This window comes from Felis catus, chromosome C1 (assembly GCF_018350175.1).
Source record: "Felis catus isolate Fca126 chromosome C1, F.catus_Fca126_mat1.0, whole genome shotgun sequence".
NCBI classification, from domain to species: domain Eukaryota; kingdom Metazoa; phylum Chordata; class Mammalia; order Carnivora; family Felidae; genus Felis; species Felis catus.
The window spans coordinates 94,280,837-94,308,502 of NC_058375.1; the positions used below are offsets into that span (position 1 = coordinate 94,280,837).

At 54.3% G+C, this 27,666-nt stretch overlaps 1 protein-coding gene across 6 annotated transcripts; it reads right to left on the minus strand.

The window, feature by feature from the left end:
* Window positions 1–499: 499 nt before the first annotated feature.
* KCNA2 (potassium voltage-gated channel subfamily A member 2) lies at window positions 500–27,169 on the minus strand. Of its 6 annotated transcripts, none has more exons than XM_045033270.1 (3): window positions 26,877–27,169; window positions 12,222–12,560; window positions 500–11,768 (listed from the first exon to the last, which is right to left on the minus strand). In XM_045033270.1, exon 3 carries the CDS (start codon window positions 11,604–11,606, stop codon window positions 10,107–10,109), a length of 1,500 nt encoding a protein of 499 aa, XP_044889205.1. In that variant the 5' UTR covers window positions 11,607–11,768; window positions 12,222–12,560; window positions 26,877–27,169; the 3' UTR covers window positions 500–10,106. The 6 variants fall into 6 exon arrangements, with proteins under 6 accessions (XP_044889205.1, XP_011283363.1, XP_019693156.1 ...); XM_011285061.4 differs by lacking the exon at window positions 26,877–27,169 and adding an exon at window positions 14,617–14,748; XM_019837597.3 differs by lacking the exon at window positions 26,877–27,169 and adding an exon at window positions 14,353–14,507.
* Between the last annotated feature and the right edge of the window lie 497 nt (window positions 27,170–27,666).

Below are 27,666 nucleotides of genomic sequence, written 5' to 3' on the forward strand. Positions count from 1 at the left end.
AGAACCAGGCCTCTCCTCCTGGGCAGGCAAAGGTAGATGGTCTCCTCACTTGAGTGCTGACAGCATGGTTGATCCAGACCCCTGGGCACCAGCAGGAATGGGCAGAAGTGGTTTGAGAACTGGGCCCTCAAAGGTGGGTGCAGCTGGAGCTAAATGAGGGGGTCTGACTGCTCTTGGTTTTCAAACAGGGTTCCCCTTCCCCACCCATGCCCCAGATCCACAGAAGATGCAAGAAACACGCATATAATGTGAGAGGAGATCGCAAACCCCCACCCAGTGTCCCATCCACATTCTCTGCTTTGTGTGCGCTGGGCCCTCAGGCAAGGGCGAATGGGCACATGGCCCAGGTGGCCCCTGATGCACCCAGGAGAGCCCTCGCCTATCCTGCCTGGTCTCTGCCCTCGCAGTTGCAGAAACCAGAGTGATGGCGGGGCAAGCTCGCGTGCATGTCGTAGGGATGATAATCCGGTCAAGCAAGAAAGAAGGTGGAGACAATCCGTGTCTGTCAAAAATTTTATTTTATGTTTTCATTTCACACAGAATGATGTTAAAATAAATCCTCAGTAATATATATATTTATATACCTATTTACTTGTGTTGATAGTTACAAAAGACGGTGGCGCTCTATGAGGTCTATGTACACCCATGATCAGGGGGACAGACAATGTTCATCGAGGCATGTATGTACACACATATGTATAACCTATGTACAAATATCAGACCCTACTGACACAGGAACTCTCAGCTGCAGAAGTCCGGGGCGGGGCAGTGTTGGAGGGGCCGAAAGCTTCCAGAATATGTCAGCAAGAATGATAATACCTATATATCTTGTGCGATGCAGTTACAGCTGGTGTCTAAATTTTCATGAAGCAAACAACTAGTTAAACGCCTCCCGACTCCCATGAGTCTTCCCCACAAGTCCTGCTCCGCCTTCAACTCCCATTGGTCCCCAGCCTCTTATCACCATGGAGACCCCGGTTCCCTTTCGGCATCATCCTTACGAAGCTTTACCATCAGCCTTGGAGTTCCTTCTCCTATTGATCCCAGGGAGGCTTATTTATCTGCCTCTGCTTTTTGAGTGTACAGCAATTATCAGAGACAGAACACGGGAGGGCAGCTGCGGAGTCATGTATGAGCAGCAAGGAAGCCAGAGCAAACCCTAATTAGAGTCTGTGCTGCATGAGCCTAAGTGAGCGGCCATTTCCACATTTTATATACATATGTGTGTACTATATAAAATCTCCAGAGACAGCCTATATCAGCACACAAGCACACAGGTCTAGAGAAAGCATCCTGCACCCATGAGCCTTCCAGACGCGTCCCTGCTGAAAAGGAGAGAATCCTCCTTGATGGCTGGCACCATTAATTCCGACTGTTCCAAGATTACCCTCAGCGGAGAGAGGGGTGCAGGAATGCAGGAACCCAGGCAGAGGCCAATTTGGCCAGGGCATTGTTTGCTCAGCAGGCTGGAGCTCGATCATGGGACTTTCCAGCTTCCTGGGGCCCTTCAAATGAAGGAATCATCCAAGCACGACAACAAAAGGAAACTGGGTCGTCGGATCCCACGTGAAGGCAGAACTGGGGCAAGCACAGAGCATGTTCAGACCCTCCAGAGCTGACACTCACCCTCGCCAACGCCAGCCAGCCAGCCAGGCCACTCTTGCTCTTCTCTCCCATTTCCTAGCCTGCAGCTGTTTGCTCTTTTGCAGCCCTACCTGGCAGGTCACAGTCCTTGCCCTGCACTTCACAAGCAAAAGAGGCAATAACGTCAGCAGCAGACGCGGAAACTGCTTAGTAGCAAAGCGAGGCCCTGGATATTCCCTCCCTCCCAGCCCTACCTCTCGCTTTCTCTAGCCGCCCTTGTACAAACAAGGCAGCCAGTGTCTAGGGAATCCTTTTCAGGGAGAAGCAGGGCTTGGAGCCTCTCACAAGGACTGAGAAGAGACACGGGATTGAGTCCTCTGGGTAGCGACTGAAGGTCCTAGCACACAGCCACGTCGATGCTGCCCTCGACTATCTAGATGTTGCAGCAGCTGTGCACGGTATTATGTAACCACGCCCGCCCTGTGCATCCGTCACGGGAATGATGCGGGGAGTTCTCAGCTGCGAACTCATCTGGAACATACCTGACTATTTTAGGCGTGCAGAGGAGCACAAAGCGTTTCATCTGTTTCCATGCTAGGGTTCACTCAACGTAAGAAGTGGCCATCCAGACAGGCTGCCTTGACTGGCCCCGTTGACCGCTCGTCAGGCTAAGTCTGGGTTATGGGCTTCTACCACATGATCGTAACCAGTGTGGCCGGACTGGAGGGCTGCTGTGAGCAGAGGGAGGTGGCAGGCACCCCCGCACTTCCTCAGTTATCCCAGGTAGCAGTGGGGAATCCCTCCCACCCACCCTCGTCCGGGTAGACTGCATACAATCAAATGCAGGACGTGAAGCGGAGCTCTCTACCGTGCATCTAAGGTGTTGCCAGGGAAGATGGAGAATGAGAGCGTGGTTCAGCTCAGAGCCAGCTGCTTCTCCAAAGAGGCAACTGAATTATAGCTGCTCTCCTGCCCAAACCTGCAACCTACACTTGGTCAGAACGACAGGGTGAGTTTGTTAGTTCTATTGGTCATCACACAACTTGCCTTCCAAGGGGCAGAGGGGTTCTTTAGATCTTCATCAACACCATTACTTGTAGATCTGTCAAAATTCAAGCCTAGGCTGCCACCCATGACAAAGGGAAAGCCTAACAGATCAGTCCTGTGCCGCTGCGTCATCGGGCTCCCACCCCTAAGAGCCAAAAAGTCTGGAATAACTTTTTTGGCTTCCGTGATGAGGTTACAGCCAACCAGGGCAGGCAGAACAAAGGATAAAGCACCTGGCCCTTAGATCAGACTTCCCTTTTATCCCTGAGTCAGGCAGCCACCTGGGAGGGAAAGGAAAGAGGTGATCCTGGAGCCCGATCATCTGTTATGAAAGAAGTGCCTTCTAGAGAGGTTCCTACGCAGAAGAAAGAGAGCTGAACTGGGGAGGTGGCAAGAATGCAAAGGAAGGTCATTTAAAAATTCAAAGAAACGCAGTTTATTCCTTGGGTTGCCAAACGTATTCCACATTAGTGAAGCTAAGGGGATCGGTCACTGTATAATTTTCAAAACAATGGTATACATATATACATATACTATACATATATACACACAGATATATGTATATATGGAAAACCTCTGATAACTCGGGACCAATTAACCCAAACCTCGATTAACACAAGAATTACGTTTTCTTACTACACTTTCGGTAGAAAGACGCAAATGACAGCCAGGGCATTCTCTGCTGAGCCAGGACGTGCCCACATGGTCAACTTCTGGGTACGCCTCGCGGCCAGCATACATTCAGCCTATCTCTTTGGTCTCCTCCGCCTGTATTTCTGTACGATGAGCACTGAGGTTTACGGCGTTGACCCTGAGCAATGCAAGGTCTTCTGTCGTCTTCAAACACTCTACTTGCGAAGGCAGGAAAGTTTATACTAACCTACTTAGGAAATGGGTTTCTTTCTTTCTTTCTTTTTTTTTTTTTCAATAGCGAAGGTTCCCACACACGAACAACCATAACTGTAAAGCAGCCAAGCCGCCCCCTTCCCTGAGGATTTCCCCTTCAGTTTACTGAGGTTTTGCTGTATTACACGTGTAGAGAGAAAGGTGGATTGGGAAGCCATGGAATGGGACCCTGGGGTTGATTGTCCAGTGTGGATATTTAACCTCACAGATTTTTCTTCAGCAGAGGGGGTCTCTTCTGAAGTCCCCAGTTATGTGTGCAAATATTTGTGCAAGTGCACACGGTAGTGGGTTGGGGGGCCTTTGCTTCTCTACTGTCATGCCCTAAGCACCCACTTCCTCTCCCTGTAGACCTCCACCCCACGCAGTCCCTTTGGTTAAGCAAATCAGCTTATTTAGAAGGACAGCCAGAGGGCAACTCCCCAAATCTGCCCAGGCTACCCATCCCAGGTACGAACCTCCAGGCCACATTCCCCCAGCATCCTTCCCCCTGGGGAGGGGAGGAGGCGAGACAAATGGATCAAGTAATGGCTTTTAGTGCATGGAAATGATCTTCTGTAATGGCTCAGGATGCTTTATTCTTATCTATTGGTAAGTGCTTTCCTGCAGGGTTCCATTACACCCCGCCAGATTGAGAGTCAACGAGATGGGCTGCCGTGAGGTCACTTCAAACTCAAGGTTTCAGTGCCTACAGGTTGCGAAAATGACATGTGAGAGCTAACAGTCAGGGGCAGGCAGGAGGGAGAGAGGAACAGAGAGGGAAGTACACATGAGAAAGAGAGAGACAAAGAAAGCCTTTGGTGGTGGTGGTGGTGGGGGGGGGGTTCCTTGTGCATACTTGCACCTCTGCATAAGTTTACATTCCAAAGGAGGGTCAGGGCCTCAGAGGACAGGAGCCACGTGAACACACGGGAAGAAGAGGGAACCACAGACACTGAACTAACAACGCTCAGAAGCCAAGGGCATTATCTGATAATCCAAGTACTATCACTTTTCAGTCCTGAGAATGTGGTTTTGAAATAGCTATTGCTAAAGAAAACAGTCGCCATTTATTTTATTGCACTTTTCCTCGTTAAAAATATTTTAAAACACAAACCATGAGAGATGGAACTGAGCTTTGGTGGGAAGGGAAGCAGAAAGAAAGGAAAAGTGAACGGGATTAGTTTGAAGAAGAAACCCATCCCAGCTTGTAGAGGACCCTTCACATCCTGCTTGCTGCTTTGATGAGGACAAAGAGCTGGTCTCAACAAGGGAAGACTCTGAAGATACAGATGATGGTCACACTAGCCATGTGGACACCTCCCAGCATCCAGCGCTCTGTTTGGTTAGCTCAGGTGGCTAATGACGTTCGGGGTTAAGGTCATGAGTTCAAGCCTGGCGGTGGACACTTTGCCGAGGCTGGGGAACCCCCACTGTATAGCCAAGGAGCACCCCCGGCATTACAGCCTACGTGGACCAGCCTCTCAGACCAGGCAGCCACCACCCAGATGGAGGCTGTTATGATAATGGGACCCAGAAGAGCCAGAGCTTGGGCAGAGCTCACCATCCCAACTCCTGGGTAAGCCATTCAAAGCACCATGCTCCTCCTGTCTGCCACGGGGGCTATGCGATTTGCAAACTGTCCTCTAGTCTCCTTTGGGGAAAGTCAGCCTCCCCTCTTTTCGCCACTACTGTGGGCTGCACTAAAGCCCCAGCTGGAGACTTCTTCGGAGAGCACTGCCCTCTCTCAGCGTGAGTTCGCACTGATATTTTACGGCTAACTATGACGAAGTAAGTCGGCCAAAGTCCTCACTACAATGGAATGAGAGATCCAGGGACAGCAGATAAGACAAGCCAGTCCTGCAACCCTCCTCACATGAAGAAGCTGCACGAGCGCTCAGGCTGGGGTTCAGGCCAACAAAGCTTTCACGGAGCCCTTTCCACATCAAGCCAATGGAGTCTAGAGCCACACTCCCTGGGGGCCCCTTCCAAAAAGTTAACCTCCTGTTGACATGCGTCTATCCTCAGAAGTCCAGCTCAGACAGAGCGAAGCAGAGAGGAAGGAAGACAGTGTGTCAACCACCACAGAAGCTTCGGGAAGCAGAGAGCCTTAATTATGTCCTTAGTTAAGTTCAGCTCCTGCAAAGTTTACTCTGAAATTTGACCTTGTCTTCCTGACCATCTCCCCCACCTTTCCTGGACTTCTTTCTCTTTAGCCTCCTGCAAACTCCAACTTTCTTGAAGATTTGAGCTCACGGAGACACCTGCTGAAGCTAAGGGGGAAATTGCTGCCCTGACTTGGGAATACGGGAAAGAGCCAGCATATTGCACCGAGTGTGCAAATTTGAACCCCTCCCCCCATCCATTCCCTGGTGCTGTTGCTTCCTGTCATTCGGAGGAAAGCGACACGGGACGGCCACAGGAGTAGAGACGAAGATGCCTGAGCCTGACACCTGACTTCCATTCCCAACTTCCATTTGAGGTGGAGCCTTTGCTAAAAAGCACCCAGCTCTCAGCTAGTCCTAGCGGTGGGAAGCAGCAGCTTGGGGCACAATCCAGAGAGTGGGGAGTCTCACAAAGCATTCAAACGTGGACTTAGAATATAGGGTAAAAATCAGGCCTTCTAAAAAACTGCTGTTTGCTTGTGCGGCATGAGGTTCACATCCTTAATCGTGTTTTACTTAAAGCACACTAATTGTGTGCGTTTCCTCAAGGCGCAGCCATCGGATGGGAGGTGGGGCATCCGGGCAGGGGCCCAGCAAAGGAAAGGAGCATGCCTGGGATTGAACACCCACAGAAGGGACTCAGGAGTTGACCCCACTGGGCTGATGCCCAGGAGCAAGTGAGATGCCACAAGCAAGGAAAAGGGGTTCATTTTAAGAGACAAGTCTACGTCTGGTCTCGACTTTCTGACCCACTCCTGACAAAGCCACTGGGGGATGGAAGGACAGGAAGGTCTGTGGATGTTGGGGGGCATCTTCACTCTGGTTTTGGGCCCAGGTCCCTGCAGTTTCTTGAGCCACCAACTGCTTTCAAGAGAATGGAGCTGAATGTAGACAGCCTAGGGGTTGGGAGCAGGGGAGCCCGGGCTAGGGGGCTGCCCGTGTGGACTTGCTCCCAAGGAAAGGTCATGGTGAAGGTGTTAGGCTTCTGGTTGTCCCAGGTCCTTCCACACCCGCGTTTCTGGTGGGAGGAAGGTGAGTAAGTAGAAGCCCTCTGAGACTCCCAGTCTTAATCAGAGTTCTGCTTGACAACGGGGGCCCATCTCTCTGCTTCAAACCTGGGGGTTACTTCTCTGAAATCTGGAGGTGGGAGAAAGAGAAGAGGGTAGGGGAAGAGGCTTCTTGAAGGCTACTGAGAGGTACAGATGCAGGCTAGGGAAAAGTGATGCAATTTCATCTGTTGTTTGTGTCTATTAATTTGCAGCTCTGGGGGCAGAGAAATGGATCTGAGTATATGTGCACGCTCCCTGTGAATCATGAGTGGATGTGCTTGGGTGTGTGTGCTGTATCTTCTGTGCCTCGTGTGAGTAACTGCATTGTGGGTATAAACCGAGTTTATGTGTATTTTGTGGGCATAAACAACATAAAGTGTCCTTGGTATATTTCACATCCATACCCATTGTGTCCGTGTGGTTTTTATGCATTTTGCATCTGAGTTGCGGGTAGGTCTTTGCACATGGTGTTGGTCTTTTGTGTTGTGTTCTGTGTTGGTGAGTGCGTTCCAGGTCTGTGCCGAATGTGCACGCTTTGGATACGGGTGTAGCTGTGTATCACCTGTGTGTGCCCTTTTCATTAATTGGTGCGTGTGCATTTTGCGTTTGCGTGTGGCAACAGTGTAGCGATCGATTTGGGGCTGGGTGTGCACGTGTGTGTGCCTGCACCTGTGAACGTTTTATGGTCCCAGGTCAAAGACGCTGGGATAAAAGAACTACCCCCTGACGGAGGCCTTAGGTATGGACTGTTTTATCATCTGTTCCCCTAGGTCTGTGTCCTCCTCACCCCATGTCTTGGGAATTCAGCACCACCTCCCATGAAGGAGAGGAAGAGAAGCATAGAGGCTTTGCGCTGGGCATGGGGTGTCCTGCAGATACCCGGGGACGTGGGTGACCAGGAACTAATGAGCACCCTGGGCCTAGCACCCTGAGCTGGTGCCCCACTCCCCCCAGGTAACTGTAGGTGCTCAGTAGCCAACAGCGAGGCTAGGGCTGGAGCCACGACTGGGCAGCCCGACCGCACAACTCACTGTGTTTGGGAAATCTAAGCCATTATGTTGAAAGGAAGAAGCCCAGTCTGTGAGGCGAAAGCCTCCCCACCTCAACCCATTCCAGGGCCAGCCTGAACTCTACCTTTAGGCCGTGCGGTGCTCATTCACTGTCAGTCTGTCCTGGGGGTGGGGAATGAGTCTCTATCCACCCCCTTGGTTGCCAGTTCAATGAGGAGAGAGTTTGAGCCTGGCAATCCACATGACGACTGTGGGTCATCTAGGGTCTCCATGCCTTGGTCCTGGACTTCAGAAATTTCCACGTAGAGCAAGCTCCCTTTCAAGTCCAGACTTGTGGCATCTCGGGTCCCCAGAAGCCCTCCTCCTGGTGTCCTTGCTCTGAAGCAGGCAATCCGTTCTGGGTCTTTAGGGAAAGGTTCATTTAAAGTGACTGATGCAGAGCCAAGTGACAATAAAGACCAAAGAGGGCGGGGAAAGATGACAACAGAGATGATTTAACATGATGTGCTGTAGAGACAAGGCCTGGGGCGGGTCTGGCCCAGGGCAGCTGGAGCTGGGAGGGCCGTGGGCCCTTGTGCACTCGGTAAGACAAGCTTCAGCCCCGGGAAACTGAAGCTGCAGCACATGGAGGGCAGAGAGACAACTGTAACATCGAAGAATCCGTGAAACTGGAGTGTCTGAGGCAATGGCAGCAAACCCAGGCCCAGTCGGGTTACCGATGAGAGAAATTAACCCATTAGGCCTCTCAGACGACCAACCCACCAAGCAGTGGATTTGCTCCTGAACCTGAACTCCAGAGAATGAATATGTGTATGTGTGTGTGTGTGTGTGTGTGTGTGTGTGTGTGCGTGTGTGCACAAACATATGCACACACGTACGTATGTATGTATATAATACATAGTATATACATACATACTCTAGTGCACATAGTCAAACACATGCATAAATTGCCCTGTGTCCAAAATATTGCATAAGCTTATACAAGGTTCAAATGCAACTTTTTTTTTTTCCTATAGCTAGCTAGGTAGAGGAACTCATGAAAGAGATACTCAATATATATTTATATACACTGGATCCACAAATCCGCCTGTCCTCGGGACCAGATGCCCTGGTCAGCTATAGAGTCATGCCCATGACCAGGTTAATTCCTAAGGTGCAGTTATGTGAGGTGTTCGGGCGCTGTGTTCCCTGCTCACCTTCCTGGCTTCGCAGAGGTCTGTGCCCCAGCTTGGAAGAACAGGGATGGCGTGGGCTGGAGAGCCAGAAGTTTTGGTTCCCCGTGCCAAACAGTCTCTCTTTTTTTTTTTTTTCTCCTGATTGAGGGCTTTTGTCCTCCGATGGGGGGGAAAAAACCCTAGTTCAATGCCACTCTGGGGCTATTAATACTCTAAATATGAATACTGTGTAGGCTACTAAGAAAATAGGTTATCTCCTGTGTTTTAAATATTGAGATTCATGCAAGAAACACCCATGCAGCTCTATCGCATCACTGGTAATTTCACTGCGGTGTCAGTGCCGCTGGCACGGCACTAGGAAAGCAGATGTCTGCAAACTCCAGTGTAACGAAGAAATCAGACGTGTTGTGTGACCCTGAAGCCTGCAAAAATGGTGAGATCTGAAGCCGAGAGGTCCCTTGGCTTGCTAGCTTCTCCCCATAGGCCTAAGAGCAAATGTGAAACTTGACAACTCACATTCGGCCATACTCACCGTCCCTCCCCCCTGGGGTTCCCTCACATCCACACTGCAGAGAAAAACCAAATGCAGCATTTTCCGTTACGAAACACAAGCCTCCAGACCATCCACTTGGCAACTGCAACTCACAAAGCCCAGCCCGTGACACAGAAAGTAATTCCAATACACAGGCCTGTGCGTGCTTTTCGATGCAAAAATGGGAATGACCTTTTGCACAATTACCAGCGCTTTAAAGCTAAGCCACCATGGTTTTCCTCTGTGAAGGGGGAGGTGGGCTCATATGGGATGATGGTGCCTGGGACCCGGAGGCTGGGGTGGGGGAGGGGTGCATCTCCCGGGTGCCGTGTGCATCTAACTTGGAAGGGAAGGTGGCGTTGAGGCGGTGGGTTATGTATTTGACATGAGGTGGCCCCAACGTGTCCTTCTGAAATTCTGGCTCCATGGGTGACCCCCCCTGTTTGGAAACCCCTAAGCCGGTGATGAAGATTTGCATGAAAGCCGTGGACAGATACTCTGTGCTCTAAATCCAAAATCAAAAGATCAAAAAGTCACTTGCACGACTATTGCTTTCCATGCAGAACCAGATACACACTGTAGAACACACTGACTACAATGCAGGCTATTACGCAAGATCTGCATTAGTTCCATGGAGCTGCGAGTATGGTAATGGGTTTCCATCAGACATCAGTTAACATTTTGGTAATATTCACATAGTTTGTATTAGCCAAAGTGCAGTTGGCCGTTTTCAAGTTTTCCTCTCTAAAGTCCTCGTTACTGTTGTTTACCCCCTCCTGGATCTCCATGTAATCAGACTTACTAATGGTAGAGGCACTTCTACTTTTCTTTAGGTCAGGGGAGGATGGGATCTTTGGACAGCTCGTCACTTGCAGGTACTGGGCCTGCTCCTCTCCCTCTGTCTCCCGGTGGTAGAAGTAGTTGAAGTTGGACACGATGACGGGGACCGGTAAGGCAATGGTTAACACACCTGCAATCGCGCATAGGGAGCCCACGATCTTTCCCCCGATGGTAGTTGGAACCATGTCTCCATAGCCTACGGTTGTCATGGAGACGACTGCCCACCAGAAGGCATCCGGGATGCTGGGGAACTGGGAGTCTCGCTCATCGGCCTCTGCGAAATAGACAGCACTAGAGAAAAGGATGACCCCGATGAAGAGGAAGAATATCAGGAGGCCCAATTCTCTCATGCTGGCTTTGAGGGTCTGACCTAGAATCTGGAGACCTTTGGAGTGTCGAGACAACTTGAAAATCCTAAAGACTCTTACCAACCGGATGACACGGAGGATGGCCAGCGACATGGCCTGCTGGCCCTGCTGGGCATCCTCCGGCTTCTCGGCCAGCTCTGTCCCCAGGGTGATGAAGTAGGGGATGATGGCCACGATGTCGATGATGTTCATGATGTTGGTGAAGAAGCCGGCCTTGCTGGGACAGGCAAAGAACCTCACCAAGAATTCAAAGGAGAACCAGATGATGCAGAGAGTCTCTACGATGAAGAAAGGGTCAGTGAAGGAGGTCGACTGCTGGTACCCGATGGTGCTGTTGGAATAGGTGTGGAAGGTCACCCCGCCGCCATGCATGTCCTCGTTCTCATCCCGGAAGATGGGCAGTGTTTCCAGGCAGAAGCTGACGATCGAGATCAGGATCACCATGACAGACACAATAGCTATAATCCGGGCAGGCCCCGAGCTCTCTGGGTATTCAAAGAGGAGCCACACCTGCCTCTGAAACTCATTTTCGGGCAGAGGACGCTCTTCCTCTTTGATATAGCCTTCATCTTCCCGAAACATTTCCATGGCTTCTTCTCCCAGCTCATAAAACCGAATCTCCTCAGAGAATATATCTAAGGGCACGTTCACAGGTCGCCTCAGCCGGCCCCCAGACTGGTAATAGTACAAGATGGCATCAAAGCTGGGGCGGTTCCGATCGAAAAAGTACTCATTTCGGAGGGGGTCAAAGTACCTCATCCGCTTCTTTGGGTCCCCTAAGAGGGTCTCTGGAAACTGGGCTAAGGTCTTCAGCTGGGTCTCGAACCGCAGTCCCGAGATGTTGATCACCACCCTCTCACAGCACTCGTGGTCTGCCTCGGGGTCATAGGTGTCCTGCGGGTGCCCGGGGAGGGCAGCAGCCTCGTCCGCTGGCTCTCCGGTGGCCACTGTCATAATTGGGGCTGAGAGAAGGGCCTCACACTATGCCTTCCAGCTGCCTGGCGGCAGGGAGCTCAGGGTACCGCTTATGGCCCCAGGAAACACAGAAGCATTGGCCTGGGTTCCTGCAGGAGAGCCCGTGGGCTCTCTGAGAGCTGGAGAGACAGCCTCGCTTGGCTGAAAGACAGAGGCAGTTAAGGACATGAGACCACTCGGCATCGGCAGCCCGACCTCGGTTGCTGCTCCTTGTCTCCTACCTCTCAGCCAAGAGTTCAGAAGTATCACCACCACCACCACCACCACCACCAAAAAGCAGAACTTACTTTCACCTTGTAACCTGGCTGGGGATCAGAGGAAAGCAGGTGGCAGGCTCTCAAGAAAGCTCCGGACTGCCCTGCACTGGGGGAAGGTGGCTGGTACGGGTCCCCTCTGCACCGCGCGGGCTTCATGGAGCACAAGCCCATACTAGAGGCCGGAAGGGAGCCCGCTCCCAGGCACTGAACTCGTGGTTTGCAGACACCTGCGCTCGGGGAGCTATTCACAGTGGTGCATCTGGGGCCTGGGTCTCCCGCATCGCCCCCACTCCAATGACTCTACGCATGACTGTTATTAAGGAATAGACTGATTTACCTGGCAAGGCAGGAACCTGAAGCTCTCTTCCTCGCAGAGCTGATCAGATACTGTGGGAATCCTAGATACACAAATAGGCAGCCCGGCTGCCCATCACGCCTTCTCACTTGAGCGAGAAATAATGGTGAGTCATTCTGGGCAGGAGGGCAGGCTCCAGGTCCTGGAGGTGAGCTCCAGAACTGGGCTGGCCTGGAGGGGCAGTGGAGGGCCTGGCCAGGGACACGCAGGACTCCAGGGCAGCCGAACTTGGGTCCGGAGCCTTTGGAAGGAAGGAGGCAAGATGCAAAGTTCAGCAAAAGCCAGAGTCCTCCTGGCTGTCCTCAGGAGGTGTGACGTTGCCTGGAAAAAACAGCAGAAAGGTGGAACCGTGGCTCTTGGGTAGCTGGTGCCAAGATTTAGGAGGGCTCTGGCGGCTTTGCCTTCCGTGCCCACCTTCCATGCTGGTGTCACACCTGAGAGCTACCCCTCAGCCTCCCAGCCTCCTCCGGGGCGGGCTTCCATCAGCTGGAAGCATTTTTCTCCCAGGGAACAAGCCTTCAGGCTCCGCTGGGCCTGCCTCCTCTAGGGGCCTCCCAGGGCAGAGCCACAGATCTCCCTTGGTCCTCAGCAGCCATCTGGAGGGACTCTGGGCCAAGCCCTCCAGCCCCTAGGTCTGAACACAGCATCTCCCAAGGGGAGGGCTTCCTCCACGGCAGCCGGACTGTAAGCTCTGACCTCGACCGGGTCCCGGAGGAGGAAGAACCCCTCCCCCCACCTCCCCAACACGCACTCCTTCAAAGCCCATCTAGGGAGATTCCTCACACGGAAAGGTCGATTCTACAAAAGCTGGCTGGCTTGGTCCCAGGACTTACTCTCCCTCGGGGATGCCTAGGTTGCAGGCTTCCCTCCGAGCAGGGTGGCATTTGATCTGGGCAGGCGCCCGACCACCGATTTCTCCCCAAGAGAAAATCCCTCCCGTCTCGGCAGGGAGCGCAGAACGAACGCCCGGCCAGCCCGGCTGCGAGGCGGCTTGGCAGCGGCGAGAGGGGGAGCCTGGAGGAAGCCGGCTTCCGGGCTGGCCCCCTGCCGGCCCAATCCCGCCGCCCCCAGGGCGGGGAGGGGTCTGGGCCCTCTCCCCACCGCCCGGACTCCGGCCGGGATTCCGCCAGGCGCGCCCCGCGCTCGGTTCCGCGCCTGCGGACCGGACCCACCAGCCGGCCGCCGCTGCGAGCGCCGCCTTAACCCCTTCCTGTCCGGCTCCCGCGGGCCCGAACGCAACCCGGCTCTCTCGCCCCTGGGGTCCATCTCCACCCGAAAACAAGGGAGCCCGAACTCTGGGGGTGGGGAGTAGGGTGCTGCCCCAGACCTCCCCTTCCTCCTAAGCGCGGGGGCTCCGCCGCAGCGCACGGCCCCCGGAAAGCGGAAAAGCCTTGCCCCGCCGCAAAGCCGTTTTGATTTGGAGCCGGAGAGGGGAATGCAGGCCGGCGTCCCAAGTGGCTCGGGTCCGACCAACCGGCGCTATCGGCCAGACCCGGTTCTGCTGTCAGCTGCACTTCCCATCACCCGCCCGCGCGCCTCGCTGCGCCCACCGCCCGCGCCGCGCGCAGCCCAAGGGTCCCGAGCCCATTCCGTGCCCTCTCCTTCCGCAGGGCGCCAGCCCCCCCCCCCTCCCCACCCCCCGCCCGGGCCGGACTCAGCCCGAGGCTGCCGCGCTGCGGGCTGCGCCGCCGGTGCCCCGCAGCCCCTCTGCGCGCCGCAGCCCGGGCAGGGGAAGCGGCCCGCGCAGCCCACCGCCCCGACACCCATTTACCCTTCGCGCTGGGCACCCGGGGCCTCCATGTTCCTGGCTGACCGCGAGCGCCGTGACACGGCGGCGGCGGCGGCGGGGTGCGGGCGGCCAGCCGGGAGCCGGCTCTGCAGTCCCGCGGGCGGCGCGTACGGAGCGCCCGGCCGCCGCCCGCAGCCGCACCGCGCCGCACCGCGCCACGCAGCGCCGCACCTGGCCCGGCTGCGAACTCGAATTAAAGGGGCCGGCGGGGGCCAGAGCCGAGCAGGTGGCCGCTGAGTTGCGCCCCCCTCCCCCCCTCCCCCGGCCTCGGCCCCCACCCTGCGAGGAAAACACCCATGCTTTGGCAGAACCCAGCTTACGAACCAGAACCTCGTGGAGAGCTCAGCTGCGTGCTGCCGGGCCCGGGGAAGGGGGACAGAAGTTGAGGGGCGGTCGGGAGAGGCTCCTGCCAACAGAATGAAGTAGGCAGGAGGAAACAATCGATAGCAGCCATCCCGGGTCCGAGGAGGGATCCAGCCCCGCGGGAGATGTGTTGCTATTTTTACGAAGCTGCCAGACAGAATTTGCAGACCCCCTCTCGCGCCCGTTCGCCCCCTCCTCCAGCTCTGCTCCCCACCTCCCTCTTACCCTGCCAAAGCTTTGGCTTCGCAAGGGAATGCAGCAGGTATGGGCCGCAGTGTAGCTGAAACTCACTGGGTTGGTTTCCTGCCAAGGAGCCCCAGGAAACGGGCAGAACTGCAGAGCCGGCCCTCTAGGCTCCCCTCCCCTCCAGGGCCGGGCAGGGAAGGCTCTGGGCCGTGCTGCTGCCCTAGGGAAAGGCCAGCCACTCACAAAACCGGTCTCCTCACAGACCTTAACAGGGCCGGACGGCCCACGGAACTCTGAAAATGGGAGTCCAGCTCCCGGAGCCCTGGCACCCTGGGGTGTGGGCAGAAGAGAAAGGCCTTTGCTTTTGGAAGAAAGGGTAGGGGAAGCCCAGCCTACCCTCTGCTCAGATGGTGGATGTGAGAGGGTCCAGGGTGCTCATGACCACATTACAGCCCCATGCCCCTGGGAGTTCTGGCATCTGGATCTCTGTCAGAATCATGGCTGCAAACAGTGATTCCGTGAGCCCCAGACTGGGGCAGACCAGGAGCCTTAGATGCAAAGGGGCTCCAATCCCAGGGAGGCTCCTGCTGGGACCTCCTTGCTAAGAACTTGCTAAGTCTCTAGGCCTGTAGCCTTGTGATGGAAGTTCTGACAGCCGTCAGGGTGGTCTGCTAGGTATGGTTTAAGACTGGGGGCCTACCCAGAGCTGCAGTTCATGGTCTGGGAGGGAAGTGACCTTAGTGAGCTCTGGGGATGACACATAAAGCGGGCTGGTTTGGCCTAGGGCTTCTAGAACTTGAGCCATCCATGTCCCAGCCTGAGGGTGACCTGGGTGTGTTTTGAAGCCAGCCAGGCTGGGACCTAAATCCCTGCTGGGTAGGAGGTGAATTAATTCAGCTCTCTGGACCTTGGTGCCCTCATCTGCAAAATGAGGATACTTCACAAGCTGTTGTGAGGGTTAAGTTGCTTATGTAAAGAGTTTAGCCCCCAGCAGACGCTCCACAAATGATGGTTGCTCCACTCTGCCTCCCTGTGAAACGGGCCGTAACTCCCAGCCTATAGCTTGGCTTGTGGCTCTTTCTCTAAGTTCCCGATCGATCACTGGGTTTTTCTAGCCCATTCTCTCTGCCTCCCAGTGTGCCCCACCCCTCACTTCCCCTGAGATTTCAGCCATTCCCACCTCCTTCAGCACACGGTCTGGGTCTGCCCGTCTGGGCTCCGCACTCCTACTGGAAAGTCTCCCCTCCCAGCTCTGCAAGGCTCTGTTTCTCCTTCTGGCTCCGTGGGGGTCCTCATGTCAATGGAAGCACAACACACATCCATTTGACCACCTGTATATATTTTTTTCGCCCGCCTTTGTTCAAATGAAAGCCGCGGACAGAAAAAACGCTCTTGAGGGAGAATTCATAATTGTGCTAATTGGTAACATGTGCCCACCATGTGGCGGACACTGTGCTAAGCACGTCCAGTTCAGCGGGAGGCTTAATCCTCACAGCTCCCAGAGCTAGTTTCTACATCACTACCGTTTCCGGGGCAAAGGAAATTGAGGCAGAAAGAGGTGAAGCAACCTGCCCGACGTCCCTGAGTGATGGCTCTGGGACTTGAATTGGGGGTCTGTGACCCTAGGGCAGATACCCTTAGCCCCCACGCCACACTGCTCAGGTACCGGAGCAGCCCCAGAATTTCATTTCCCTCTTTGGGATCTTCCTCTGACCCCTGTCCCATCTGATCGGGCTCAGGGGTGTGTCGTCCTACTCCACGACCCCCCCACCCCCCTCAAAGCCTTACCTAAGTGTGAACAACAAGCAAAAAGAAATGAAGGAAAAAAGGGAAGAAAGAAAAAGAAGCATAATATCAGTTGTGCCAGGGCACGTGGGGTGTGGCTCCCACCCTGGACGGTCCCTCTTGGTTTGGCAGGGCTGTGTGAGAAAAAGAGCACGGACCCAGTTCCTACCTCTGGCATTTGCTAGCTGTGTAAACTCGAGCAAGTTATTTAAACTGCTCTGGGCCTCAGTTTCTCCTTTGGTGGGCGGGACAGCAGAGTGGCTCACAGGGTGGGGGGCAGGATGAACTGAGGTGTAGTGGACAGCCAGCCAGCTTAACCTAGCTGCTTGATCACTGTTAGCTCTCTTTCCAGCCCTCTAGAGGCCACCATTTCTTATTCTGGGCCACGAAAGGACAGCTGGGGGGTGCCTCTTGATCCCTCCCTAGGGCCAGCCAGACCCCCAAAGACCACTCCTTTATCCTTCAGCCGGGTGTCCTGCTTGGGGGCCGTGCCTTGTCTTCGGCAGAGGGAAATACTGGTGACGGTCATAACAGTGACCTGCCAGTGACCTGAAATTGTCGGTTCCTGCCCTCTGCGACTACAGTCACTGAAAGGAGGAGTTATGACAGGGCACATCCATGAACCCCAGCCCCCAACACACACACACCAAGGCACTGCGGGTACCGAGGGAGGGTCTCTTCGTCTTTCCCGCCATGATTCATGAATGTAGAAGACAGGAGCGCCCTTCTCCGGTGTCACTTCCAAAGGAGCGGCGCTCCTTCCTTGCATGACCGTCACCTCTGCTGAGGCTTGGTCCCCCACCAGCCCTCGGGCCCACTGTGGTGGCACAGCCCCCTTGAGCCCGCAGGAAGCAGGCCAGGGAAACAGGGAACGTGGGCCCAGGCGCCTGCTGACAGCTGTTGTGGGTTGTTTGATTGACTCCTTGGCACCACCTAAGGGAAAAGATGCCATTATCTCTATTTTATAGATGAAGATACTCAGAGAGGACAAGTCGCTGTCCAGGGCAATTTAGCTCGTAAGTGGTGAGGCTGGAACGGAACTCAAGATGTCTGACTCCACAAATCACTGTTCATTCTCCTGCCCACTTCGACCGTTAGCCTGGTGCCAGGCCTCTGGGCTCACTTCCTGGTCTTAGGGGCAGGGATCCCATCCAGCAGACCTTCTAGACCCTTAGGACATATCCATATATTCTGCAGAGGTTGCCCAACCTGCCAGGATGTCTGTTTTGGAAGCTTGTTGGTGGAGTCAAGACAGCAGTACAAGATTCAGGACCTGAAGTTTCCCCTCTGTGCCTTTGCCTGGAGCAGCTCGACTGATGGCTGTCACATCTGCAGGGCACAGGGCTAAGCCTCCCTCACCCCAGAGCTTTAGTCTTAGCATGCAGAGCTGTGTGACCCAAAGTCACTGGCTTGACCTTTCTGTGCTGTGGTTTACTTGTAAGATAGGAAGGGTAGCATTTGTCCCCTGGCTCCCCTTGCTCTGTAGGGTTTAAAGAGAGAGTGGAAGGAAGGAAAAAAAGAAGGAAGGAAATTAGCATTCATTTTTAGTGTGTGTTAAAAATCTCAATTGTTAGCATCAGAGGAGAGTTGATGTGAATGTGCTTGGAAAAGCAGAAAGCCTGGTCCGTGTGGAAGAGGACACTGGTCCCGTCACCATTGCTGCTGCTGTCAGGATTGTGCCCTGCCCGTGTGCATCATGTCTGACGTCCGAGGACTTCCCCTGGAAAGTAGAAGGAGCATCGTCCCAGTGCCCTACTTACCTAAGCGCTGCCTCCTGCAGGAAGCTTTCTGCGATTAACTCCCCGCTGCCTCCAAGGAACTCCTGTGAGGAGGCCTGGGCCTTGGCTCCTGTACTGCAAAGTTTGGCCACATAAAAGAGTATATTAATGAATGGGTGAAGGGGGTGGACCTTCCCTCCCCTTTTGGGGCCACTCCTCTGGGCCAGGCATCATGCTGGTGGTCTCACCCTCTCGTCCCTGCCGTTAGCACCCAAAGGCAGAATGGCATCACGCTTGAGGTACAACCGCTCGTGCCAGCAGGTGTTGGACCCAATCCCCGGCCTGCCATGTTGTAGCCCTGTGACTCAGCTCCTCACCTGTAAACTTTCATTGTGTGGTGGGGATGTAAAACAGTTAGAACAGTGCCTATCCCGTAGCACACACTAAGTGATACTTTTGGCAGACCACCCTCAGCATTGCAATCACCTTTTTCCTCTCTGTTTGGAATAGAAGTGGGCGAGGTTGATGGGGGGCCGTGACACGGATGCCTTGGGTATTCCAAACCACATCCCCTGGACCACCTGTGATTTCAGCTGCCTGTGGAACTCTTTCTTTCTTTCTTTCTTTCTTTCTTTCTTTCTTTCTTTCTTTCTTTCTATGCTTTTTAAAAAATGTTTATTCATTTTTGAGAGAGAGAGAGAGAGAGAGAGAGAGAGAGAGAGAGATGGAGTGTGAGCAGGAGAGGGACAGAGAGAGGGAGACAGAATCCGAAGCAGGCTCCAGAGTCTCAGCTGTCAGCACAGAGACCGACGTGGGGCTCGAACCCACGAACCACGAGGTCATGACCTGAGCTGAAGTCGACGCTTACCCGACCAGCCCCCCAGGCGCCCCTGGAGCTGCCGATTTCTCAGCACGCTGGTGGTCGTCCCCATCAGTCACTGTGTCTCTCGGCTTTTCTGGCTCCAGACTCTTTCTGAGGCCGTGGTGGCCTGCCCAGGTGGCCTGGGGTGGCCCGGATATTGGTGGGTGGGGGTGGGGGTGCAGCTCTGAATGTCCCAGCCTCCCATGTGTTCAGAGCCCCAATGGCTCACAGAGGTAATCAGCTCGATCACGTGAGCCAGCTCGCCTGGGTTAGGTCAAGGTCCTGACCACCCCCCTCCTTGGGCCTGTGCTCCAGGCAGCTGAGCCAGCTCCGGGCCCTGCCCACGGCTGGCTCCCTGTGCGCTCTGTCATCAGCCCAGGCCTGTCTCCGGAGCCTCACTTCCCAGGACCGCGTCTCCCTCACACTCCCCTGGTTTGGAGAAAGCCCACCTTTTACTCCGCCCAAACCAGAAACCTGGGAGCCCTATCGGCTCTCTTTGCTTCCCTCACCCCGATATCCCCTGCACGCAGTCCCTCACTTGGCCTTGGTAGCTCTTCACTTCTCTCTGATTCCCTCTTCGTCTCCTGCTACCCTAGTCTCAGCCACCAGCAGGGGGGTCTGAGCCACTACGGTTCAGGCTAGCTCTCCCTGGTCCCTTCTCCCCACAGTTGCCACAGTGATCTTCTGAAAGAGCAAATCCCGTCATGTCACTTACCTCTTAACCCCTTGTTGGCTCCCTATTGCTGTGACCCAGACAACGTGTTCTTTTTTTTTTTTTAATTTTTAAAATGTTTTTATTTATTTTTGAAGGAGAGAGAGAGAGAGAGAGACAGAGCATGAGCAGGGGAGGGGCAGAGAGAGAGGGAGACACAGAATCCAAAGCAGGCTCCAGGCTCTGAGATGTTAGCACCGAGCCCGATGCGGGGCTCGAACCCACAAACTGTGAGATCATGACCTGAGCCAAAGCCGGACGCTCAAGCGACTGAGCCCCCCAGGCGCCCCGGACTATGTGTTCTGAAAGACAAGCAGAGCCCTTCGTGATCTGGTGTTCCCCCACCCTTCCTCTGTGCCCACCTTAAAAGTCTATGCAGGCATTAGGCCAAACGGTCTTGAGAGCTCTACCTGGCTTAATACAGACACATTAAATGAAGTCCTACGGTCAGACAGACTTGGCGTCGAGTCTTGGCGCTGCTGCTTGCCACTCACGTGACCTCAGCTGGGGTATTTTCCCTCTCTGAGTTCCAATCTGTAAAATGGGACTAATGCCTAATGCTTATTCTGAGGACCTAAGGAGATAATGTGCACAGGGTGTTTATCTCAGTGGCTCCCCTGCAGGATGGGCTCAAAGATACGAAACTTCCAGATGGTTCCAGGTCTTCCCGCTTTGGCTTGCAGCCTCTCACCCAGAACACCCTGCCCCCCGCCCCCCATGACCCCAGTGACTCCTAACATTCAACTCATGTCACATCCTCCACGAAGCCTTTCTGGACCCTCTCCCTGGTCTCCGCTCATCCATGCAATGCCTGTACGCTTCCCAGGAAACAGGCCCATCACACTGAGTTCTGGGGGTCTGTCTCTGTCCCCATGCTCTCTTCCCCTGGGCAGGGGGCATCCTGAGGGCAGGTGCTGGTGTCTCCCACCTGCAACTGCGTGTCTGGTCCAGGCCAGGTCCAGAGCTGTATTTGTGAGCCAGCAGATGTTGGCAGATGTGTGGAAGGCTCCTGCTTCTGAAGAACCCTCAGTCACCCCAGGACCGGCGAGGACCTGTTCCCAACTCTTGCCTAATCCACAGAGAGGGTTCAAGAAGGACGGCCGGTCACACAGCGGCCACTACCAGGGGGAACACACCTGGGCAGCCCCTGTGCCAAAGGATGACAGAGGGGGTAGAATGGTTCCCCCGAGGGGGGTGGCTCCCTGTCTATTTCACAGAGAGGCTAGATAGCTTGCTCAAGGTCACGCAGCTAAACCAGGTAAGAGCCAGGGTTTGAACTCAGGCTCCAGGATTCATGCCCTTTGCCCTTCTGCTGTGCTGTCTCACAGCTTGAGCGTCCGGGCATCCTGTGGGCTGGACTAGATCTTGTCCACCGGTCACTCTGTGCGTTAAGCTCTGCAAGGATTCCTAAGGACCCTTTGGCTCATGCTTCCCCACCTATGGCTGTTACATGCCATCAGGGACCGGGGCTTACTGCACCGGGACACCGTGAGTCCCACCACGGCCATTCCAACGTTTTCACTGCCTTGTGTCCACCCCTGAACCTTCCTTCCTGAAGTCTTAACTCAGAGGTCTCCATTCCACCTGTGGCCATAGAGCACGATGCCCCACCCCCACGCCCAGCACACTCCAGCATTTCACACAGTTGCAGAGAGAAGCCAGGAACCCCACAACCTTTCTTCTTTGAGGCCATCATCCCCAGGCCCTCTGTTCTTCTTAACACCTCATGCCATTCTCTGAAAATTTCTCCAACTTCTTTTTAAGCTTATTTATTTTTTGAGAGACAGAGAGAGAGGAGGGGAGGGGCAGAGAGAGGTGGAGGGGAGAGAAAGAATCCCAAGCAGGCTCCACACTGTTAGTGCAGACAGAGCCCGACACAGGGCTCAAATCCATGAACCGTGAGATCATGACCTGAGCCGAAACCAAGAGTCAGATGCTTAACTGACTGAGCCACCCAGGCGCCCCAATTACTCCAACTTTTAAGTGTGTCTCACTTGGAGGTCCCCAGAGAAGAGCCCTTTGGCCCGGGTGTGGCCCAATCAGCCCAGAGGTAGGGGCACCAGCACGACTCTTATCACACGAACACAGCACACACTGACTCTTCGTGTCCATGTCCTGTGACTGTTTTGTCTGGGCCTGATTGTTGCTGTGGCCCCTGTGTCCTCCTTTTCACCTCTTTACTGCCTAGTCCATACGCAAGCGGACTAGAGCAGACAAACAAGCAGGAACCTGATATGGAAAGTCCGCCGGCCGGGCAGTTGTGGCCCCGGCTTTGCCACTGCCTGGGTGACCTTGAGGTGTGTGATCTTGGGTAAATCATGTGTCTCCTTTGTGCCTCAGCCCCTTCATCTGTAAAATGGGACAGCTGGACAACACGATCTATACGAGCTCGTCTTGTTCTAGGACTAGTTCTTTGACTTCACCCAGCCAAGGGATGGGAGCCCCGTGCAAACAAATGCATGTATCTCATTAGCTCGTATCATCAGTGCTCCTATTAGAACTACTTTGCTTCGAGGACCCTGAGCCTCAGAGAGGTGTGTGACCTGCTCAAGGTCACAAGGCTCACTCTAGGGAGTGGCAGAACTGGGACTCGGGCCCAGGCCCCTCTGACCCCCAAGTCAGCAGCCCCCATCACATATCAGTGCCTGTTTTAAAAAGGGAGGAAGGAATTTTGGAGATGTTAAATCACTGTGAAATGAGTCCTGAAAAAAATTCAAAACAGTGCAAACTTGATGCTCAGCGCATCTTAATGATGTTCTCTGAATCCAAGAAGGGTCATTACAAGGGGAACTCTGGGATTCTTCAGCTCTGAGACCCTACGGAGAGAAGACAGGCTGATACCTCAGCAAGAGAGCTCGCATAGATGGTGGGGTGGGGGGGGCGGGGGGGGGCAGAGGGATAATGATGGAAACTATGGGACATTTGATGAACTATGAGACCCAAGGACATCTTAAAGAACATGGCCTGACTGTCACACACCTCTTAGGTATGGCCTTCCCCAGAATGCTAAGAGTCAGGTGAGTCAGGTGAGTTCAAGACTGGGTAGGGAAGTATCAGGTGGCAGATGTGTTTGTGGAACGGAATGAGCTCTGGTCTGGAGAGGTAGTAGGGCCTTGTCCGGGGAGCTCAGATGTGAGGTTCTGGATGACTCAGCCTGTCTGACCCGACTTTGAATTAGGGAAAAGGGAAGACAGAGAATGGAGGTGATGGAGCCATCTTGGCAACTTTCCCCGTGTTGCAGAGCCAAGATGCGCCCGGAAAAATGAAGGGAAGCCGACAAAGGCCCAGGGAGATGAGGGAGGGCCAGACAGAGGGACAGAGAGTTGGAACCGGTGTTTTTCCCTGCCCCTGCACGCTCCCAGCGGCGACTTGGCTTGCCTGATGGTCCCCAGCTTAAAATTCCGGGATCATCCAACAGTGCCACCCAGTGGCCATGTGGGAGAGGTGCAGAGAGGTGCCCAGGAAAGCTGAAATTAGATGGAAGAGGAAAAGTACCCAGCCGCGCAGAAAAAGAGAAAGCTCTGCATTTCTTCCTGCCTTGAGGATATGGTGCAGGGCTCCCCACAGGTCTCTGGGTCTAGGAAGAGCTGTTCTGTAGTGGTCCACACCCCCCAAAGGACTGCCTGTCTCCTCTCAGCCAGGGCACTTGGAATCTGCTGGGTTCAGCCCACGTTCCTCTAATCTGGAGGCCCCAGGACCTGAAGAGACAGGGATGTCTGCAGCCCTTCCCCCAGCCCCACTTTCTTGGATGAGGAAGGGCCAGCTGGCCCTCCCTTTGGGTTGATCTGGTCATGGTCAAGGTCATAGTCGCAGTGAGGTTGGCACAGTGCGATCTCTAGGGCAGCAGGGGAGGGGGCTGCAAGTCACTTCCCGGCAGACTGCAGTCCACTTCTCTTCTCGTGCACCCTCCCCAGGGTCCCTGAGATTTTAAGAAAGAGACAGAAGCTCTTCCTCTAAGAAACGTGGGACCCCAGAGTTGGGTCGTGAAGAAGGTGGCACAATTCCTGAGAAAGACACAATAGAACCTGGGAATGAGGGTCTCCTTGAAACTCTCCTGCCCAAGAGTATGTGATAAGGACAATACCTAACGGAGGCCGGTCCCATTTTCATTCTCATTCTACAGACACAGAAACCGAAGCTTAGTGAGGGTGAGTCACGAGCCGGTGGCCGCATGGCCAGTAAGCAGGTGCGAGGGGCAGGAGCTGGACTGTGGTCTGTCCGACTCAGCAGCCCCAGCTCCAGACGGGGCCCCAGCCCAGCCAGGAGGAGGTTCTCAACAAAGTGGATCCTTCCCTGGAGCTGGAGAGGGAAGCAAGTTGTCAGTAACTGACTCTGACTTGAGGCAGAATGAAATGGTTTCAGCTGACGAATAAAGTACAAAAGTGCATGAGACAAGGGAAGCCTTCATAAAAGACGGGGTGTTTGCGAGGTGGCGTTAAGAAGAATGTCCAGGGGCGCCTGGGTGGCGCAGTCGGTTAAGCGTCCGACTTCAGCCAGGTCACGATCTCACGGTCCGGGAGTTCGAGCCCCGCGTCGGGCTCTGGGCTGATGGCTCAGAGCCTGGAGCCTGTTTCTGATTCTGTGTCTCCCTCTCTCTCTGCCCCTCACCCATTCATGCTCTGTCTCTCTCTGTCCCAAAAATAAATAAACGTTGAAAAAAAAAATTAAAAAAAAGAAGAATGTCCAAAGGCCGTAAAAGGGCTGTGGAGGGTTGGGGCTTTCTGCATGGGGTCTCTGCATACCTGCATTCAGAAACCCTCTCTGCAGCAACCCACCAGCCTAAGCAGCGACCCCCTCCCTGCACCTTATCCTGCCGTATTTCTCTTTAGAACACTTATCTCTACCCATCACTTTGCTCTTTACATATTTGCTTGTTCTCTTATTCCCTGTTGCTGGAATACAAATTCCACGGGGAAGGATTTTGAGGATTTTACTCTTTCTTATACCCCCAGTGCCTGGGGTGTTAAGGGTAGTCAACACATATTTGTAAAATAGATGTCTAAATGCATGAGTGGATTCCAGCATACGGGGACAAGAGGGACAGGGCACAGAAGCAGTGTCGCCTGCCCCAGGAATACCGAGTCATACGGCAGGACTGGAGCCGGCTGCCTGGAAGGACACAGTGAGACAGGAAAGGTTGTTCAGGATGACTGGGGAAGGCCTCGAATGCCGTGCGGAGGAGTTCGATTTATTTTGTCCTATAGATGACAGTGAACCTTTGAGGGTTTTGTGGAAGAGAGAGACAGGATCCAACTAGATTTTAGGAAGATAACTTAGGAAGGTGATATGATTTGTAACGAAATTTGTCATGAAAACGTAGCGTGAGGGATGATCTGAGGTGGCTCCTCCCGGTGAGAGGTGACAGGCAGGAAGAGACCAAGAGATGGTCCCGGTAGTAAGAAGAAAAGATCAACGGGGAGCCGCCAAGGGGGAGTCAAGAGGACTCCGTGGTCAGTGAGACGGGCGAGGGGGAGAAAGTACCGCGGTGCCTTTGGCCAAGCAAGGGATTTAGGAAGGTGTCAGGTGGGTGTGCGCCTGCATATGTGAGCCTACGTGGGTGTTGGGGGATTGAGCCCATGGGAGGGCAGTTCTGGCAGAGAGGGGGGTTGTGGGGCTGTCACGGCCAGGCTGTCCTTGTCACCTAGGCAGGTGACAATGCTGGTCTGATGCTCAGGAGAGAGGCTGGGGCTGGGGTATTTGGAGCCACACGGGAGAACGAGATCCTCCGAGATGAGAGTTAGATGGAATGAGAAGAGAACAACCCACTTTATGGGGAAAGGAAGACAGTGGAGGGGAAGGAGCCAGTGGAGTCATGGTCAGAGGGGCCGGAGGGCCCGAAAGCAGCGTCCCAGACAGCCGCATCTGGGCCAGGGCCTCGCTGACACACTCACGTCCCCCACTGATGGGACTTCCATGGCATCTGAGCCCCATGGCCCCCTCCCTCGTTCCCACACAGAAGCACAGGGCATGGCAGGGTCTGATTACCCAGGGTCCCTACTTAGGGTCAATGTTCGCGCTACATTGGGGCCAACAATTCTTCAGAAGGAAGAAATACTTTATTAGTGGTATCTGTGGAGCTAAACGTAAGATAGTTTTTTTTTTTTTAATTTTTTTGACGTTTATTTATTTTTGAGACAGAGCATGAACAGGGGAGGGTCAGAAAGAGAGGGAGACACAGAATCCGAAACAGGCTCCAGGCTCTGAGCTGTCAGCACAGAGCCCGATGCGGGGCTCGAACTCACGGACCGCAAGATCATGACCTGAGCCGAAGTCGAACGCTCAACCGACTGAGCCACCCAGGCGCCCCCAAGATAGTTTTTTAAAAACACTGGCAAAGCCTCATTAGAGTTTTCTCCAAAGTAGCCTTGTCCTTCCCATTCATCTGTTGGGAAGGGTAGACTGTGGTCTAGAGATAGGACCCAGTGTCCAGATGTGGGCTCTGGGGAAGGGGAGCCAGAGGAGTTTGGAGCAGGCTTTGTGACCTGGAAATACCTGGGGGGCAGGGTTGGGCACTGTGCCTTCTAGGAGACGTGGTGGCCACCTCCTTCATGTGGCTCACTGATTGCAGGGGAGACAGACTCGCAGATGTCGGGTGATGGGAGCCATGGGACCCACGGGAGACCACTCTGCCAGGTGGCTGTAGGGGTGGGGACTTGGGACAGAGAGGACTTGGAACTTGGCCCTGGAACCCAGGGTCCCACCTGCTCCCTGCTGGGGTGCACAGATCCACACTCCCGTAGTAGGATGAGCCCAGCCGCCCCAAGAGAGACCTGTCAGCTAAGTATTTTTTGGCGGATCCGAGGAGCCCAGCATCCCAAGCTTTTCTCTGACTTTGCCATTTAGTTGAGGCGTGGCCCCGGAAGATCGGCGATGCCTGTTGTTCTTTCTGTTTGGAATAACTGCTCTGGGTGGACTTTCCTTCTGGGAGGAGGCGAGGGGGGCGTGTGACCCTCCGGTGAGAAAGAGACCCAGGAGGGTGATGGAAGAAACATAAGGAGAGGACAAGAAGGATAGAGAGCCTTGCTCAGGTAACCTGACATCGTTCCTTAGACGTCCACCAGGCAGCTCAAACTTAGAATGTCCAAACGGACTTCTCCTTTCTGCTCCCCTCCCCCCCCCCCCAAACCTGGTCCTGAACCACATCAGCGCTCACCCAATTGTTCAGGCCCAAACCCTGGGAGACAGCCTTTTACGAAGCCATCAGCGAATCCTATTGTCTTACCTTCAAAATGTATTCTGAGTCTGGTTCAGATTCCTCCAAGGAGCAAGGCAGGTACTGGATACTCGCATCTCTCACCTGGGCTCCCAACAGGTCTCTCTGCTCTTCCCCACGGTCCCAGAGAAGCCAGAGTGATTTTTTTTTTTTAATGTGAATCAGGTTGTATCATGCCTTTGTTCAAACTCCAATAGCTGTTTACTGGCCTTAGAACTAAACCTCCAGCTCTTCTGTGGCCTGGAAGGCTCCGCACCATCTGTGCCCCGGATACCTTTCTGACCTCATTTCCAACCACCCCCCACCCCCGCCCGTGTTCACTCAGCTGGGCCAGCTGCCTCCTCGCCTGTCCCCAAACCCAGCAAGCCCATCCCTGCTGCAGGGCCTGTGCGTTGACTGTCGCCACCCCCTGGAAGACTGACCCGGAGCATTCTCAATATTCGCTTCCTTTCTGGGGTCTCTGTTTACACATGGTCTCCTAGGAGGTGCCTGGCACGTAGGAAGAACTTAATAACCAGCATGGAATAATAGCCTGGCCAAAGCTCTCTTGTCTTGGCCATGAAATCCGCCCTCCACCCTCGGCGGTTCCACTGGACCTACACTGAGAAGATGCGATCAGCCCCGCTGAAAGCACCAGATGCATGCGGTGTCCATGGCCGCCAGAGGGCGCCACAGGCAGCTTCAAGGGCACACTGCGGCACACGCTGCCACGGCAGCAGCCTGGGGACGTTGGAGCCACCTGCCCCAGTCCCCCAGGCCCCTAACCCTCCCCCAGCACGGGAGCGATGGGAAGTAGGCA